The 18183-nt window shown below is 42.1% G+C and overlaps 1 protein-coding gene across 4 annotated transcripts in view; it reads left to right on the top strand.

Annotated features, from left to right (window-relative positions):
- LOC126416565 (uncharacterized) overlaps window positions 1-18183 on the top strand; it is a 215516-nt gene that overhangs the window by 51951 nt on the left and 145382 nt on the right. For all 4 annotated transcript variants that reach the window (XM_050084311.1, XM_050084309.1, XM_050084310.1 and 1 more), the window contains exon 2: window positions 4898-5005. In XM_050084311.1, the coding sequence (XP_049940268.1) occupies window positions 4906-5005 (100 nt within the window). In that variant the 5' untranslated portion in view covers window positions 4898-4905. The remainder of the gene's footprint in view (window positions 1-4897; window positions 5006-18183) is intronic.

The following is an 18183-nucleotide window of genomic DNA, read 5'->3' as shown; positions in this document are numbered from 1 at the left end:
CCATATTTATACCTAAATAAACCATTTTACAAATAGTACAGATAGTAAGCATAAATTTGATTGACTTTCCTAAGTTATGGTTTTATGTCACTGTCTTTCACACTCAGTCTCACCCGGGGCCACACTGAAAGAGTGACAAGATAGGCATCCACTAAGAGTGCAGCACAGAAAGAGTGCAAAAATCTATCAGAAAAAAACAGAAAAAAGGATGATTTAAGAAATAATCATGAGATGCTCTCCTGCCTGTTGTGTTTCTATCTTCTGCTTTTGAGAAATAGCCTTTACCTTGGCCTACGATTATAAACATGTGCTTTTGTCACAGTTACTTCTCTGTCTCGTTTCACCCACATAGTATCATAAAAAATGATTACTACCAAAGATACTTATGTTAGTAAATTGTTTTATGTGGCAACAATGTGCTTAGTTTATGCAGCTCCTGCCTACACAACTAGTTCATATCCAACAGTGGAATTGTTGTGCTCCTGTGCTGTGGTATTGTAGGACCTCAAAGCAGTTGTAGAACTTGTGTGCAGAAGCAAATATTCTATTTGACTAAAGGTTTCTGATTTTTGCCTTTTCCTGCCAACTGAGTAACGGAGCGAGGCACGATGATGGAAGCAAGGTCCATATGTGGAAGAAACAAGCAAAAATGGTGAAAGTGATATCTAATTTGCTTGCCTCCACAGTTAGTGATTTTGGTGCCCACAAATTTTGGTTGGTACGATCTGCAGCATAATTAAAAAAATAATTCAAGAATAAGTCTTCTGTGACTGATGAATAGAGGAAAATGCCCAGTATCAGACCATTGTTTTGTTTTTGATTGAAAAAATTGAAAATAGTAATAAACTTATGTTTTAAAAGCATCTAATATTTACTTTATAATGGTACGTAACATTTACATTTTACTCTTACAAAATATAATGAAAAGTTCTTATAAAAATATTTTCAAAAATATTACAATTATTGATTTTTTAAAGCAATTGCCAAATTTGGGCTCTTTGTACAAATAACCAAAATAACACTAAGTAATGATTGCTATTTACTGTAAAGAAGATACATCAAGTTGCAGACAGGCACAATTAAAAGATACTCCCATACAGCTTTCGGCCACTGCCTCTTTTAGCAAAGAGAGAGACACACACAACATTCACACAAAAACACAAGCAAGCATGCGTCATGCACACATGACAACCAACTCTAGCATCTTGAGCTGGAACGAAACATCATGTGGGTTGCAAGCAGCAATCTGGAGGAGGTGGGGAAGGGGAAGGAATAGTACTGTACAGGTAGAGAGAGAGACAAACACCGTCTGGTGAAGTGTGAAGGGACTAGACTGCCAACAGTTGCAGCGTCAGGAGATAGTGGGCAGGGAGGTGGGGGAAAAAAAGGAACAAGAAAGGAGAGGAGTGGGGAAAGATGGGTGGATGCATTGGCAAGAGGCTGCAAATAAACAAGGTGGGAGACGAGAATGGGAAGGAGATATGACAGAGGGGGTGGAAACTGTTGGGTGGAGGGTGTGGGGGCAGTGTGTTATCTCAGGTTGAGTCTGGGATAATTACAGGAGCGGAGACTGTGCTGTAAGGATAACTCCCATCTGTGTAGTTCAGAAAAGCTGGTGGTGGAGGGAAGGATGCAGATGGCTTGGATAGTGAAGCAGACGTTGAAGTCAAGTGTGCTGTGCTCAGCTGCATGTTGTGTTACAGGGTTGTCTACTTTGATCTTTGCCACAGTTTGGTGATGGCTGTTCATCCTGATCAACAGCTGGTTGGCAGTCATACCAATATAAAGAGGTGTACAATGATTTCAGCAGAGCTGGTAAATGACAGGGCAGCATTCAAAGGTGACCCAGCCCCTGAAGGTGTAGGATACACTCCCAACCCACTACCTCATTCCTTACTAACTTAATCCTAACCCACAATTACTTCTCATTTGAAGGGAAGGTATATAAACAAATCTGCGGCACAGACATGGGCACCCTCATGGAACCCTCCTGTGCCAACCTTTTTATGAGCCATCTAGAGGAGACCTTCCTGGCCTCCCAAAGACCAAACTACTAGCATGGTTCAGGTTCATTGATGATATCTTCATGATCTGGACCCAGGGTCAAGACACGCTATCTTCATTCCTTCACAACCTCAACACCTTCTCTCCCATCTGCTTCAGGTGGTCTTCCTAAACCCAGTGTGCCACCTTCCTAGATGTTGACCTCCTTCCCTCTGATGGCTCCATCTGCACCTCTGTCCACATTAAACACACCAACCACCAACAGTATCTGCATTTTGACAGCTGTCATTCCTTTCACACCAAAAAATCCCTCCCATAAAGCTGTGGACAGCGTATCTGCAGTGTCAAAAACTCCCTTATTGAGTGTGCTGAGGGTCTCACCAAGGCCTTCACAGACAGGTAATGTCCCTCAGACCTAGTGTGCAAACAGATTTCCCATGCCATTTCCCCTCATGACCCCAATCCTCCCACCACCCCCAAAAGCCAGCTGCAAAGGATTGTCCCCTTCATAACCCAGTGCCATCCTGGACTGGAACAACTGAACCAGATCCTTCACCAGGGCTTTGATTACCTATCATCATGCCTTGAAATGAGGGACATCCTACCCAAGATACTTCCCACCCCTCATAAAGTGGTATTCTGTCACCCACCCAACCTCCACAGCATCCTAGTCCATCTCTACACCTCTCCCAATCCCAACCCTTGCCACAATGATCATATCCCTGTGGAAGACCCAGGTGCCAAACCTTCCTAATCCACCCATCCAGCACTTCCTATTCCAGTCCTGTCACAGGCTTATCCTACCCCATCAGGGGATGGGCAACCTGTGAAAGCAGCCATGTCATCTACCAGATCTGCTGCACATTGTTGATATTTCTACCTGGAATTTCTATGGTTGATTAATACTAAACAAAATTAGAAAATGTCATTAAATCAGGAAAACATAAACTAGTTTCAGTGTCAGTATAATATAATATATTACAGATGGTAAAAGAATTTCGCTGTGTTTTTGTTGTTGGACCCAAGAGCCCTGCTGTAGGATATTGGTGTAGGCTTTATTTGTGACAGTTTGCTTTTGTGGTGTTTAAGAAAAAGACTAACCTACTTTTACCCAGCAATTTTATCTTTGAAAGGGTGTTCAGAGTTATTTCTTTTGCCATTTGTATGACCATTCCTCACAAGTCATTATGAATAAGCTAAAAGATAGAAGCTTCGACAGCAAGATGATGCTAAACCAGCTCTTCTTCAAAATCTTTACCCAAAATTGCAGGTCTGCCTCTTTTTGGTTTTTATGGTTCCACTGGTTTACCGTAATTCATGACATCATAGCATGACATCATAACTGTTGCTTTTGGAACATTAAGCTATTACCGGCCTTCTTCCAATCCATATTTTTCTTCTAAATTGGATCAATCACTTTAGTCATTTCCAATGGTCTCCAGTCTCTGTGATCAGCCTTCCTTAGTATCATCTTTCAATCTGAAAAGGGATTCCAAGAGAATAAGAGAGTGTACTCATAATACAGTCAGACTTTAAACATGAAAAAGTGTGTGTGTGTGTGGCGGGGGGGGGGGGGGGGTAGTTTAAGCAGCTGAAGGGAGTCCAGTTTACAGGTTTCAGCCTACATTTTGTTGATAGAATAAATTTTTAACCAAACATCTAAATCAAATGGTTTGGTCATAAAAAGTAAGTTTAAACCTTGCCATTCAAGAATACGTATAGACTGAAAGGCTCACCTGCCAATATGTAGCAGGAATAAAGAAAAATATAGTACAACGTATAAACTGTTTCCATTGTCAAAACATGTAGTGGCACACTGATAAGCAACAAGTGGAGCAGGGGACTTGACTTGTGCATGCTGCTAAAGAGTGGCAGAAGCCTAAACTGCTATTTACATTTGGTCCCACTAAAGTTCAGGAGAATTCAGGGCAAGCTGTAGGAGGATGGTGGTGGTGGGGGTGGTGGGTGGTGGAGGGGGGGGGGGAGTCTAGATTAGAGCACTTCCCTCCAACATTACTAGAGTTGTTAGCCATTGTGTCTATAGATACCTACACTATGTTCATCTAGTTGAACCCTCATGTAATCAGATAGTGCTCACTGGTCATCAGCTACATTGCTCAAGCATCCAGTGTCATTAGACCATAAAAAGCAGGTATTTTGTTGTTATTCTAATGTGACTGAAATTCTGACACGCACTAAACTAGTGTAGTTGTTGTATCAAATCTCACAGGGCAGTCAGTTTCACCATTTGTATTAAACCTACTTACAATAATATTGGTTAAATCTGTTTAGAAAAATAGCTGAAACTCAATTTTACAGCAGGAGGGAGGGGATGGAGGCAGCTTTGTCAGTTTTATCAGGGGTGCTGGATCACCTTGGTACAGCTCTGACTTAATCTCTGTGGGAGAAAGGTGGTTCTTATCCCAACAGAGCTTCTTTACAGATAGTAAGTGATTCATGTACTTTGTTTGGTTGAATTCAATCCAGTGGTTTAGGAGGAGACACGGAGTGTACATACACAGATATAGTTATTTTTATTAATATAAACTGCATAAATATATACTGCATCAAAATCTGCTGTAACCAGAATCTATGCTACTGAGATGTTGCACCATATTCAGAAATTTAACTGATGGTGATGAAAATGGGGATAAATTTGGTAAAATAAAGATTTCTTTATGAAAGGACCCAGTTTATTTTGTTAAAAATGTCATTCTTCTCATATTAATCTCTTGAAATACAGTCTTTAGTGGCACTATCCAGATACCTCATAAAACATTAAAACACAATAATCTCTTACTAACTGCTTACTTTATCACTGGTATATCTTTTTATTAATTAACAGGTTGTATATAATGCATTCAAGAGCATATCAATTTTTAATTCCTTACAGAAATAAGAATGCTGCTATTGCAGTTTCTCTCTGGTTGGCTGCTACTGGTGGCTTCCTTCAGTGAGTTTGGTGTTCTTGCCCTTGCAAATGGACACAATATCTACAAAGGTAAGCAATTTCATTGAAAATTTATACTGTTACAAATGGTCCAGTGTGAATTATAAATGGAACCTTAAAATTTAATCAAGAATGCTCTTTTGTTATTGAAGGTTTGCATTGGATTAGGCTTTTTTAGAGGGACATAATAATATAGTGGTCAAGTAAAGTACTATAAAAGTCTTAAAAGCAAATATCACCATTGTGCATATCAGAGACTAGATATAGTGCATTAGCGGAACCCAGTGACCATCTTGTAAACAAAATTCTTTTAATGTATATTTCAGTCTTTAGAGACATAAACAGTGTTATAAACAGTTTTAATCTCTTAACAAGTTATCATCAGACTGGTGAAAATCATCTTAGACTACTTGCCAAGTAATTGAAACAAAGCATAATACCTATTTGTGATATGAGGCTGAAAAATACAATTAAAATATATGCTTATCAAAGACCTCTTCAGTACTGTTATTTATTATAGATTTGGAGAGCATCCTCTTTCTCAGAATTTTCAGTTATTGCCTTAATATATCCGAATTAACCTCAATTCTGACAGATGGTGAGCTTAAACTTTAACAACTATTTCTAACATAGATTTCATAAACAAAAATAAAGAAACACAATCATTCATTCATAGCTGAGTGACTTAGAAACATGTGTCTTCACTGAGAGATTACTAGCCTTCAGGTTTTTGTCTAATTTAAATGTTCCACACAAACACATAATCAAACAGACAGCCAAACATAATCTTCTGAAACTGTGGTAACACTGACTATTTATGAGTGACTCGGCAGTCAATGAGAGACATGGTAGAGTGAGAGACAGGTGGTTCTCAGCAACCATAGCAAAATAAGGACTGAAAAAATAATGACAAAACTGAAAAAGAAGTAGAGACAGAGTGAGAGAGGGAGGAAAGAATGAAAGGGAAAGATAAGTGAAGGATTTGGGCGGGGGAGGAATGGTGTAGAAAATGACAAGAGGGAAAAAGTAAGGATAAGTTAAAAAGTGTGAAAAGGGACATATAGAGGATTGGGACCAAAGGGATTCTCAGAATGGAGGGTATACTGGAGGAATAGTTCTTACTTATGTATTTCAGGGGAGCTGTTGCTAGGAGAAGCATCAAAATGGCATGGGCACTGAAGTAGCTGCTGAGAAAAAGGAATGAAGATCAGAGTTTAATGTTCTTTCAACTGTATAGTCACTGGAGAAGGAGTAGAAGCTCAATATACAAAAGGCATAGGAAATTGACCATGCCATTTTTGAAGGCACCATCCAGACATTTGTCTGAAGAAATTTAGGGAAATTATGGAAAACCTAGATTTGGGTGTCTGGACAGGGATTTGAACCATTGTCCTCTCAAATGACTGCACCACTGCACTCATAAAACTCTTGAAATCATAGATTTGTGGTGTAGAGCATGTTGAGAAACTAGGTGCTTGAGTTTGCAGTTAGCCACTGTTTGTTGGTTTGTAAACAGTTAGTTAGTTGTTATCCTTTCATTGATATTTACTGCAGTATATTGCATGGCTTCTTTCACATGTGATTCTTCTTATTTTGTGTTCCACTTGTGTTGACCACAGGTGAATGACCTGTGTGAAGAAAGATTAAGAAAAGAGTTGAAATAGGAAGTCATGACACAGTATGTGCTTGAGCTTTTCAAGGCCTGAATACTGTTGAGTGATACGAGGTGTACTGTTAAGGGACTGGTTCACACTGATGGTATCTTTGTTGGTGTCACAGAAAGCTGTTTCTGGACTGTTCGCAAAGCTCTGGCAAATTTAGTGTCATATTTGACAAACTCCTATGTCCCATTGCAGAACTGACTCTCATGGGCAGTAAGGCCCCAGAGATGGTATTTTTGAAATATGGGATTGGTGAAAGCTGTGAAAATGTAGAGGTTTGCTAAGTGATGTGGTGGGTAGTTTTCAGATATCCTCAGTAAGAGACAGACTCACCGAAGTCCAAGACCACAGTCACGAACATTGTGTTTTGGAAGAATTATAAGCTAAATATTGGTTTCAAGGTCATGAACAACTGTTTATTCTGTAGCTGTGATGTTGGAATAGTGAGGAGAAACTTAGGGAATAAAGTAGAAGCCAGACTGGGGGTGAGAAATCCTTGCATAGTTGTCAGAGTGTGACTGTGTGGGAGGGATTTTGGACAATTTTTAAGGCAAGTGAGAACAATTCAGAACAATGTTCTTTGTGCTCTTTCAGCTGTCTGTGGTCAGTAATATGGGAAGTAAAGAATTCCTTCTACTCATAGGAACAAGTAAGGAAAAATAGATCTTTCACTAGTCCAGTTTGGTTAAATCAGGTTTTGCGCTAGGGCCTGTTGAGAGAACTGAATCTTCTGTAGGGGGCGAATTTTAGAAAGCTAAATTGATGAGAGTGTTGGATATTCAGATCATTGTAACATACAAGGCATGAAAGAGGTTTCAGGGGCTGAAGAAGATAGAGTAGATTGGCAAAGCAATATCTAGGGGTGAGAATGGGACTGCTGAGTGAGGTGATGGAGGATTTTGGAGGGGACTGACAGGTTATTTTCTGGCTGCAGATACTCACATACAGGACTGAAACATGAAGAGCTATGATAGCTCCCTCAGGTGTGGTTGGGGATGTTCTTCAAGCTTTTGGGGGGCAGCAGTTTCCATCTCAGAAATAAGATGCAGGAAAGTACTGCCACACAGTAAAAGGGTTTTGTGACTAGAAACAGGGGTGAGTAATTAAGGTCTTAACTTGGATGACATTGTTATTTGGAACAAGAGTACATGTTACTTCCTCAGCAAGTAACAAATAACATGACTACCTTCGTCCAAATTGTCACATAACTTTCCCCTCAGACCGAGCAGCCCCATACAAAGTCAGTCTCACTGCAGTTAGAAATAGAGCAGTAGTTTCAAAGCTAAAACTGTCTCTGTATTGTTGTATATTGTTATGCATGAATCATCAATAAACTACTAGTGAATGATTAACAAACTACATTTTTGTTTATTGTATCGATCTTGGAATTTCTATTAGTGAGACATCGATTTATAAATTCATAACCACAAATATTCTCAACATGGTAAACTGGAGACTCTTTTTATAATGTTAATACATTAACAATGGAAGGAAAATTTGCCCATACAAGCAGGCATTATAAAATAACTCATTGGAGAAGGTAAAAGTATATTACACATAGATAATCACTGTGTAGTGGTAGGGAGCCGGGTTGTGTTTGGCGCCATAAGGTGCTAGACCACAGTAACAACAAATATTCAATTTAGTCACCCTCAGTACATTTATTAATACAACTGCGCAATTTAAAACTGAACAGTAGAAGTGGATGCCAGCCAAGTATGAATTTCAGAAAAACAGTTACGATCAAAATCCAAAGCTACTCCAGTGAACAGAAAGAGGTATACTGCTAAAAAAATCAATCTCATTTATAAGGAACATCCAGAGCCACAATTTGCAAATTGAAGTGATCTGATACAGTAACACAATGGCTTTGACAAATTACAAGGATTATTCAAAATTATTGTTACAAGAAAAAAATCTTTCTGTCAGATTAATAAATGTTTTACAACATAATAGCAAGTGTAATTTGAATTTTCTTTGCTGCACAGGGTAAACATTCACAATAGAAACACACAAACTAACTCAATTTACCTAGGTCTTGGGGTATTTTAAATGTACTTGCTCACTAATGTTCTCATGAAAATGATTGAACAACAGTGATAAGGCATACAGCCTGTGAAATTTCTGCTGAAGCAGGTACCATACATCAAAATAAATCCTCTTGTGGAGCAACTGGCGAGTTATTCTTCCATTTCGCATGTTCCACAGAGTGAACCAAGTATAAAGACAAGGTCACCACACATTAAAGAAATACAAAGGCAAAATATTATAAGTCAGGCTGCAAGAGAGGGCTAAACATTGTATGAGACAGTGCTAAGAGCTGTAGTCCCTTTAGAACAATTTGGCATTATATTTGCACATTATTTTGAGCCAACTAGTGTAGCAAGTCAAGAGGTATCAGATAAGGTGATCTCATTTAATTTATCCCCATAAACAAATTAATCATAATACATGTACATAATTTTGCCAAAAGGAACTTTAGTGAAGTTGGTCACATGTGACCATACAAATAATTTGATATGAATCACTCCCTTTCCTGCACAACTAATATTTATGAGGAAGTTGAAATTTGATTTAGGCAAACAATTACTCTAACTAGATCTACTTAACAGAACTTCTGTTTTTCTTTATCCTTTTTAAACATGGGTAGAGGCACACCCAAGAATCAACAGTGCTCCAAAGGTTTCAAGCAGCATAAAGTTATGCTATGTTAGGTGGCTGTAGGAGGCTTATAAGCAAAAGAACAAGCTCACTAGGTATGTGACTGAACTAAAGAGCGCTGGCCAGCAAATGATATTAAAGGAAGGGTAACATATCCAGATACCATGATTATGATTTAAATACAGAATCAGTGATGCTGCACAGGATAGTACAATTCTCAACTTAGCCAGAGTCCTCTTTAGAACAAGTATTCATATACAAGTATTTATGTAGATATTTAATTAATTAAGCATGTTTATACCACAACTTAAGTCACTGGGTGGAATAGCGAGAATTATTACACAGCCACAAACAATAAACACCAGCCAGCCAAATCTGTAATTTGCTCAGAACAGCAATTATTCACATAAAATGGCCCATTGATTGCTCACACTAAAACATGTCAGTATATCAAGGTAAGGCTCTCTAGCAGAAACAAAGTGTATTAGTACACCTAAATCAAAACTAATCAAAACTGATCAAATCTCCAGTTTACCCACAGAATAGCAGTTTTTCTAATATCACAGCCCCTAGACTGGCCACACTAAAAATTTATTAATATGTCATAATTTAGACCTCTGACTAAAACATAGTGCACCAATATACAATAAATAGCAGGTGGCCCAATCTGCATTTTACACAGAACAGAAACTGCCATGGCCCATAGATTGGTCACAATAAAATGTATTCATAGCATCACCATTGACACCAAGAGATGACAGTGTAAATACAAAAATTTCAAAAGCCAAAATTTATACAAATTCTCCAAACAAAAGCTCATACAGAATTATAGAGGAGAACATTAACTGAACAAAAATGAAGGTGGGAACAGAATGTGCTGGGTAATTCCCATGTGAAACAGTTCTTAGCTACCCACATTGAGTCTCACTGTTGGTTAGAAGAGCTGCAGTCACAGCCAATCTGACTGACCTTCAAATGGCTCTGAGCCCTATGGGACTTAACATCTATGGTCATCAGTCTGACTGACCTTCCTTCTGTCCACAGAGTGATGTATAAATCATAGAATTCTGCCGGGTGTCACCTGTTCAAGACACTTGAGAGTGAGGCCACTGTGTACATTCAGTGTTGACACCTCACTTGGACCACAGAGCTCTCATTTCTGTTGGCTGGTAAACAACTTCCTCAAGCATCCTGTGCTTGCCTCTAAATACACTGCACTCATTGCCCTCTTGCTGATCTGAGGACTACCTCGACCCACACAGGAATCAAAGAGTGTGCTTGAGCTATTGACATGGACTGATACCAACGAAATAGAACACACACACACACACACACACACACACACACACACACACACACACATACACAAACAGGCACAAACACACACACACACACACACACACACACACACACCATACTGTTTCAGTATCTCTTAATTTACATTATATATATATATTTTTACACTCCCGGGATTGGAATGACTCCTTACCCTCTCCCTTAAAACCCACATCCTTTCGTCTTTCCCTCTTTCCTGATGAAGCAACGGTTTGTTGTGAAAGCTTGAATTTTGTGCGTATGTTTGTGTTTGTTTGTGTGTCTATCGACCTGCCAGCGCTTTTGTTTGGTAAGTCTCATTATCTTTGTTTATATATATATATATATATATAATAGAAGGAAACATTCCATGTGGGAAAAAATATATCTAAAAACAAAGATGATGTGACTTACCAAACGAAAGCGCTGGCACATCGATAGACACACAAACAAACACAAACATAGACACAAAATTCTAGCTTTTGCAACCAACGGTTGTCTCGTCAGGAAAGAGGGAAGGAGAGGGAAAGACGAAAGGATTTGGGTTTTAAGGGGGAGGGTAAGGAGTCATTCCAATCCCGGGAGCGGAAAGACTTACCTTAGGGGGAAAAAAGGACAGGTATACACTCGCGCACACACACACACATATCCATCCGCACATACACAGACACGTGCCAGCGCTTTCGTTTGGTAAGTCACATCATCTTTGTTTATATATATATATATATATATATATATATATATAATAGAGGGAAACATTCCACGTGGGAAAAATATATCTAAAAAGAAAGATGATGAAACTTACCAAACAAAAGCGCTGGCAGGTCGATAGACACACAAACAAACACAAACATACACACAAAATTCTAGCTTTCGCAACCAATGGTTGCCTCGTCAGGAAAGAGGGAAGGAGAAGGAAAGACAAAAGGATATGGGTTTTAAGGGAGAGGGTAAGGAGTCATTCCAATCCCGGGAGCGGAAAGACTTACCTTAGGGGGAAAAAAGGACAGGTATACACTCGCACACACACACATATCCATCCACACATACACAGACACAAGCAGACATTTGTAAAGGCAAAGAGTTTGGGCAGAGATGTCAGTCGGGGCGGATGTAGAGAGGCAAAGATGAAGTTGAAAGACAGGTGGGGTATGAGCGGCGGCAAATTGAAATTAGAAATTAGCGGAGATTGAGGCCTGGCGGATAGCGAGAAGAAAGGATATGCTGAAGGGCAAGTTCCCATCTCCGGAGTTCTGACAGGTTGGTGTTAGTGGGAAGTATCCAGATAACCCGGACGGTGTAACACTGTGCCAAGATGTGCTGGCCGTGCACCAAGGCATGTTTAGCCACAGGGTGATCCTCATTACCAACAAACACTGTCTGCCTGTGTCCATTCATGCGAATGGACAGTTTGTTGCTGGTCATTCCCACATAGAACGCTTCACAGTGTAGGCAGGTCAGTTGGTAAATCACGTGGGTGCTTTCACACGTGGCTCTGCCTTTGATCGTGTACACCTTCCGGGTTACAGGACCGGAATAGGTGGTGGTGGGAGGGTGCATGGGACAGGTTTTACACCGGGGGCGGTTACAGGGGTAGGAGCCAGAGGGTAGGGAAGGTGGTTTGGGGATTTCATAGGGATGAACTAAGAGGTTGCGAAGGTTAGGTGGACGGCGGAAAGATACTCTTGGTGGAGTGGGGAGGATTTCATGAAGGATGGATCTCATTTCAGGGCAGGATTTGAGGAAGTCGTATCCCTGCTGGAGAGCCACATTCAGAATCTGATCCAGTCCCGGAAAGTATCCTGTCACAAGTGGGGCACTTTTGGGGTTCTTCTGTGGAAGGTTCCGGGTTTGAGGAGATGAGGATGTGGCTCTGGTTATTTGCTTCTGTACCAGGTCGGGAGGGTAGTTACGGGATGCAAAAGCTGTTTTTAGGTTGTTGGTGTAATGGTTCAAGGATTCTGGACTGGAGCAGATTCGTTTGCCACGAAGACCTAGGCTGTAGGGAAGGGACCGTTTGATGTGGAATGGGTGGCAGCTGTCATAATGGAGGTACTGTTGCTTGTTGGTGGGTTTAATGTGGACGGACGTGTGAAGCTGGCCATTGGACAGGTGGAGGTCAACGTCAAGGAAAGTGGCATGGGATTTGGAGTAGGACCAGGTGAATCTGATGGAACCAAAGGAGTTGAGGTTGGAGAGGAAATTCTGGAGTTCTTCTTCACTGTGAGTCCAGATCACGAAAATGTCATCAATAAATCTGTACCAAACTTCGGGTTGGCAGGCCTGGGTAACCAGGAAGGCTTCCTCTAAGCGACCCATGAATAGGTTGGCATACGAGGGGGCCATCCTGGTACCCATGGCTGTTCCCTTTAATTGTTGGTATGTCTGGCCTTCAAAAGTGAAGAAGTTGTGGGTCAGGATGAAGCTGGCTAAGGTAATGAGGAAAGAGGTTTTAGGTAGGGCGGCAGGTGATCGGCGTGAAAGGAAGTGCTCCATCGCAGCGAGGCCCTGGATATGCGGAATATTTGTGTATAAGGAAGTGGCATCAATGGTTACAAGGATGGTTTCCGGGGGTAACAGACTGGGTAGGGATTCCAGGCGTTTGAGAAAGTGGTTGGTGTCTTTGATGAAGGATGGGAGACTGCATGTAATGGGTTGAAGGTGTTGATCTACGTAGGCAGAGATGCGTTCGGTGGGGGCTTGGTAACCAGCTACAATGGGACGGCCGGGATGATTGGGTTTGTGAATTTTGGGAAGAAGGTAGAAGGTAGGGGTGCGGGGTGTTGGTGGGGTCAGGAGGTTGATGGAGTCGGGTGAAAGGTTTTGTAGGGGGCCTAAGGTTCTGAGGATTCCTTGAAGCTCCGCCTGGACATCAGGAATGGGATTGCCTTGGCAAACTTTGTAAGTAGTGTTGTCTGAAAGCTGACGCAGTCCCTCAGCCACATACTCCCGGCGATCAAGTACCACAGTTGTGGAACCCTTGTCCGCCGGAAGAATGACGATGGATCGGTCAGCCTTCAGATCACGGATAGCCTGGGCTTCAGCAGTGGTGATGTTGGGAGTAGGATTAAGGTTTTTTAAGAAGGATTGAGAGGCAAGGCTGGAAGTCAGAAATTACTGGAAGGTTAGGAGAGGGTGATTTTGAGGAAGAGGAGGTGGGTCCCGCTGTGACGGAGGACGGAACTGTTCCAGGCATGGTTCAATTTGGATAGTGTCTTGGGGAGTTGGATCATTAGGAGTAGGATTAAGATCATTTTTCTTCGTGGCAAAGTGATATTTCCAGCAGAGAGTACGGGTGTAGGACAGTAAATCTTTGACGAGGGCTGTTTGGTTAAATCTGGGAGTGGGGCTGAAGGTGAGGCCTTTGGATAGGACAGAGGTTTCGGATTGGGAGAGAGGTTTGGAGGAAAGGTTAACAACTGAATTGGGGTGTTGTGGTTCCAGATTGCGTTGATTGGAATTTTGAGGTTTTGGAGGGAGTGGAGCTGGAAGTGGGAGATTGAGTAGATGGGAGAGACTGGGTTTGTGTGCAATGAGAGGAGGTTAGGTTTGCTGGAAAGGTTGTGAAGGGTGAGTGAGTTGCCTTTCCGGAGGTGGGAAACCAGGAGATTGGATAGTTTTTTAAGGTGGAGGGTGGCATGCTGCTCTAATTTGCGGTTGGCCTGTAGGAGGATGCTCTGAACAACAGGTGTGGATGTGGGAGAGGAAAGATTGAGGATTTTTATAAAGGATAGGAGTTGATGGGCGTGTTGATTGGCTGAGTGGATGTGTAGGTGAAGGATTAGGTGGGTGAGGGCAATGGATTGTTTGGTTTGGAACTGGTATAGGGACTGATGGAAAGAAGGGTTGCAGCCAGAGATGGGAACTTTAAGTGTGAGGCCTTTGGGGGTGATGCCAAATGTCAGACAAGCCTGAGAAAATAAAATATGGGAGTGTAGTCTGGCTAGGGCGAAGGCATGTTTGCGGAGGGAATGTAAATAAAACTTAATGGGGTCGTTGTGAAGGTGTTGTGAGGGTGACATGGTACTAGAAGGTGGAAAGTGGAACACGAGGCTGAAATGAAAATGAAAATAAATATGAAAAAATATATGGGGAGAGATAAAGGTAAAATTAGAAAGCAAATGGAGATCTGGTGTGAAAAGAAGGCGAAAAAGGGTTGGTTAGGGCTGGGCTATGTTGATCCTGTGGTGAACTTGTGTAGGTAGATAATGATGTGCATAAAGGTTAGGTGGTTGTGTCGCCGCCAAAACACGTTAAAGGGTGGAGAAATTCGGGAAAATTTCGAAAAAACTACGTGAGGATGTATTAAAAGGAGTGGTTTGGTGGTGGCAGATTATGGAAATGAAGCTAACAATTGTTTGATGAAGAAATAATGACGTTAAAACCTATGGGAAGCGGCTAAAAATGATCGGTGATGTGAGAAAAATGGAAATGGAAATAAAGCAAAAGATATTAAAACTGCCGAAAGGGTTGTTTAATAGCTAAAAGGAACTGTTTGTGGACTGGAAACGGTGGATTTTATAGCAGCAAAGCGGAAAAAAAATATTTTTTTTTTTTTTTTCACCCGACTCCATCAACCTCCTGACCCCACCAACACCCCGCACCCCTACCTTCTACCTTCTTCCCAAAATTCACAAACCCAATCATCCCGGCCGTCCCATTGTAGCTGGTTACCAAGCCCCCACCGAACGCATCTCTGCCTACGTAGATCAACACCTTCAACCCATTACATGCAGTCTCCCATCCTTCATCAAAGACACCAACCACTTTCTCAAACGCCTGGAATCCCTACCCAGTCTGTTACCCCCGGAAACCATCCTTGTAACCATTGATGCCACTTCCTTATACACAAATATTCCGCATATCCAGGGCCTCGCTGCGATGGAGCACTTCCTTTCACGCCGATCACCTGCCGCCCTACCTAAAACCTCTTTCCTCATTACCTTAGCCAGCTTCATCCTGACCCACAACTTCTTCACTTTTGAAGGCCAGACATACCAACAATTAAAGGGAACAGCCATGGGTACCAGGATGGCCCCCTCGTATGCCAACCTATTCATGGGTCGCTTAGAGGAAGCCTTCCTGGTTACCCAGGCCTGCCAACCCGAAGTTTGGTACAGATTTATTGATGACATTTTCGTGATCTGGACTCACAGTGAAGAAGAACTCCAGAATTTCCTCTCCAACCTCAACTCCTTTGGTTCCATCAGATTCACCTGGTCCTACTCCAAATCCCATGCCACTTTCCTTGACGTTGACCTCCACCTGTCCAATGGCCAGCTTCACACGTCCGTCCACATTAAACCCACCAACAAGCAACAGTACCTCCATTATGACAGCTGCCACCCATTCCACATCAAACGGTCCCTTCCCTACAGCCTAGGTCTTCGTGGCAAACGAATCTGCTCCAGTCCAGAATCCTTGAACCATTACACCAACAACCTAAAAACAGCTTTTGCATCCCGTAACTACCCTCCCGACCTGGTACAGAAGCAAATAACCAGAGCCACATCCTCATCTCCTCAAACCCGGAACCTTCCACAGAAGAACCCCAAAAGTGCCCCACTTGTGACAGGATACTTTCCGGGACTGGATCAGATTCTGAATGTGGCTCTCCAGCAGGGATACGACTTCCTCAAATCCTGCCCTGAAATGAGATCCATCCTTCATGAAATCCTCCCCACTCCACCAAGAGTATCTTTCCGCCGTCCACCTAACCTTCGCAACCTCTTAGTTCATCCCTATGAAATCCCCAAACCACCTTCCCTACCCTCTGGCTCCTACCCCTGTAACCGCCCCCGGTGTAAAACCTGTCCCATGCACCCTCCCACCACCACCTATTCCAGTCCTGTAACCCGGAAGGTGTACACGATCAAAGGCAGAGCCACGTGTGAAAGCACCCACGTGATTTACCAACTGACCTGCCTACACTGTGAAGCGTTCTATGTGGGAATGACCAGCAACAAACTGTCCATTCGCATGAATGGACACAGGCAGACAGTGTTTGTTGGTAATGAGGATCACCCTGTGGCTAAACATGCCTTGGTGCACGGCCAGCACATCTTGGCACAGTGTTACACCGTCCGGGTTATCTGGATACTTCCCACTAACACCAACCTGTCAGAACTCCGGAGATGGGAACTTGCCCTTCAGCATATCCTTTCTTCTCGCTATCCGCCAGGCCTCAATCTCCGCTAATTTCTAATTTCAATTTGCCGCCGCTCATACCCCACCTGTCTTTCAACTTCATCTTTGCCTCTCTACATCCGCCCCGACTGACATCTCTGCCCAAACTCTTTGCCTTTACAAATGTCTGCTTGTGTCTGTGTATGTGTGGATGGATATGTGTGTGTGTGCGAGTGTATACCTGTCCTTTTTTCCCCCTAAGGTAAGTCTTTCCGCTCCCGGGATTGGAATGACTCCTTACCCTCTCCCTTAAAACCCATATCCTTTTGTCTTTCCTTCTCCTTCCCTCTTTCCTGACGAGGCAACCATTGGTTGCGAAAGCTAGAATTTTGTGTGTATGTTTGTGTTTGTTTGTGTGTCTATCGACCTGCCAGCGCTTTTGTTTGGTAAGTTTCATCATCTTTCTTTTTAGATATATATATATATATATATATATATATAAGAGATATTTCCACAGGTATAATTCATATCTCTCTCCCAGTTGAGTTGTTATCAATATAATTAACCAAAGGTTTCACAGATTTAGTATATATATTCTTTGACAATCCCAACTGAATGTATTCTACACTCATGTTCAGAAAACAAAGAACACCTTGATGACTAGGGATAGGACGTTCATGTTCACATGACATGTACATTAATATGTTCTGCAGAAACGATTAGCATTTCATTCACCTCGGTTTGGCCTGCGTCCTGTTGCCTCACAGCCACAGTGTTTTCCATGGGCCTTGCTAACTTGTTCCAAAAGCAATGGCATTGATGTGTATATGACATGAATTGTGTCCTGTGGTATAACCATTCATGCAGCATTTACCTGGTTCCGAAGTTCATCTGTGGTGGTTGGCATTGGGTTACAGTGCTCCACCCATCATATCCCCATGTCCCACACATTCCCATTTGGCAACAAGTCTTGTGATCTGGTGGGCCAGACTAACATCCTAACATCCTGTGACACCAAGAAAGCATGTGATCATGCAGCAACATGTGGTCGTGCATTGTCTTGCTGAAAAATGGCATCTGGGGTGTTGTGCAGAAAGGGTATTGCTACAGGTCACAGGGTGTCATTCACATAGGTCACACTGGTTACACTGGCCTGGACCTGCACCAACTGTGATTTTGGTTGTACCCAATTGCACTCCACTCCTCCACTCCATAAGGCCTTGTTGTGGTGCTGTATGTCTTGTGCAAACGCAGTCACTGGGATGACACTCCCCATGTCTGTGGTGAACCAAAATACAGCCATGATTTTCAAATAAATGGAACCTGGATTCATCCTAAAACATTATCTGATGCCATTCCTGTTCCCCAGTGACGTTGTATCATACACCACTGCCATCTAGCAGGATGGAGAAGTGGATGAAGTGTACATAACCCCTGCCATAATAAATGGCTACAGACTGTCACACC

This window comes from Schistocerca serialis, chromosome 8, assembly GCF_023864345.2.
Source record: "Schistocerca serialis cubense isolate TAMUIC-IGC-003099 chromosome 8, iqSchSeri2.2, whole genome shotgun sequence".
In the NCBI taxonomy this organism is placed as follows: Eukaryota; Metazoa; Arthropoda; class Insecta; order Orthoptera; family Acrididae; genus Schistocerca; species Schistocerca serialis.
Note: the sequence above shows the minus strand (reverse complement) of the source record. Positions and strands in the feature narration are given on the sequence as shown.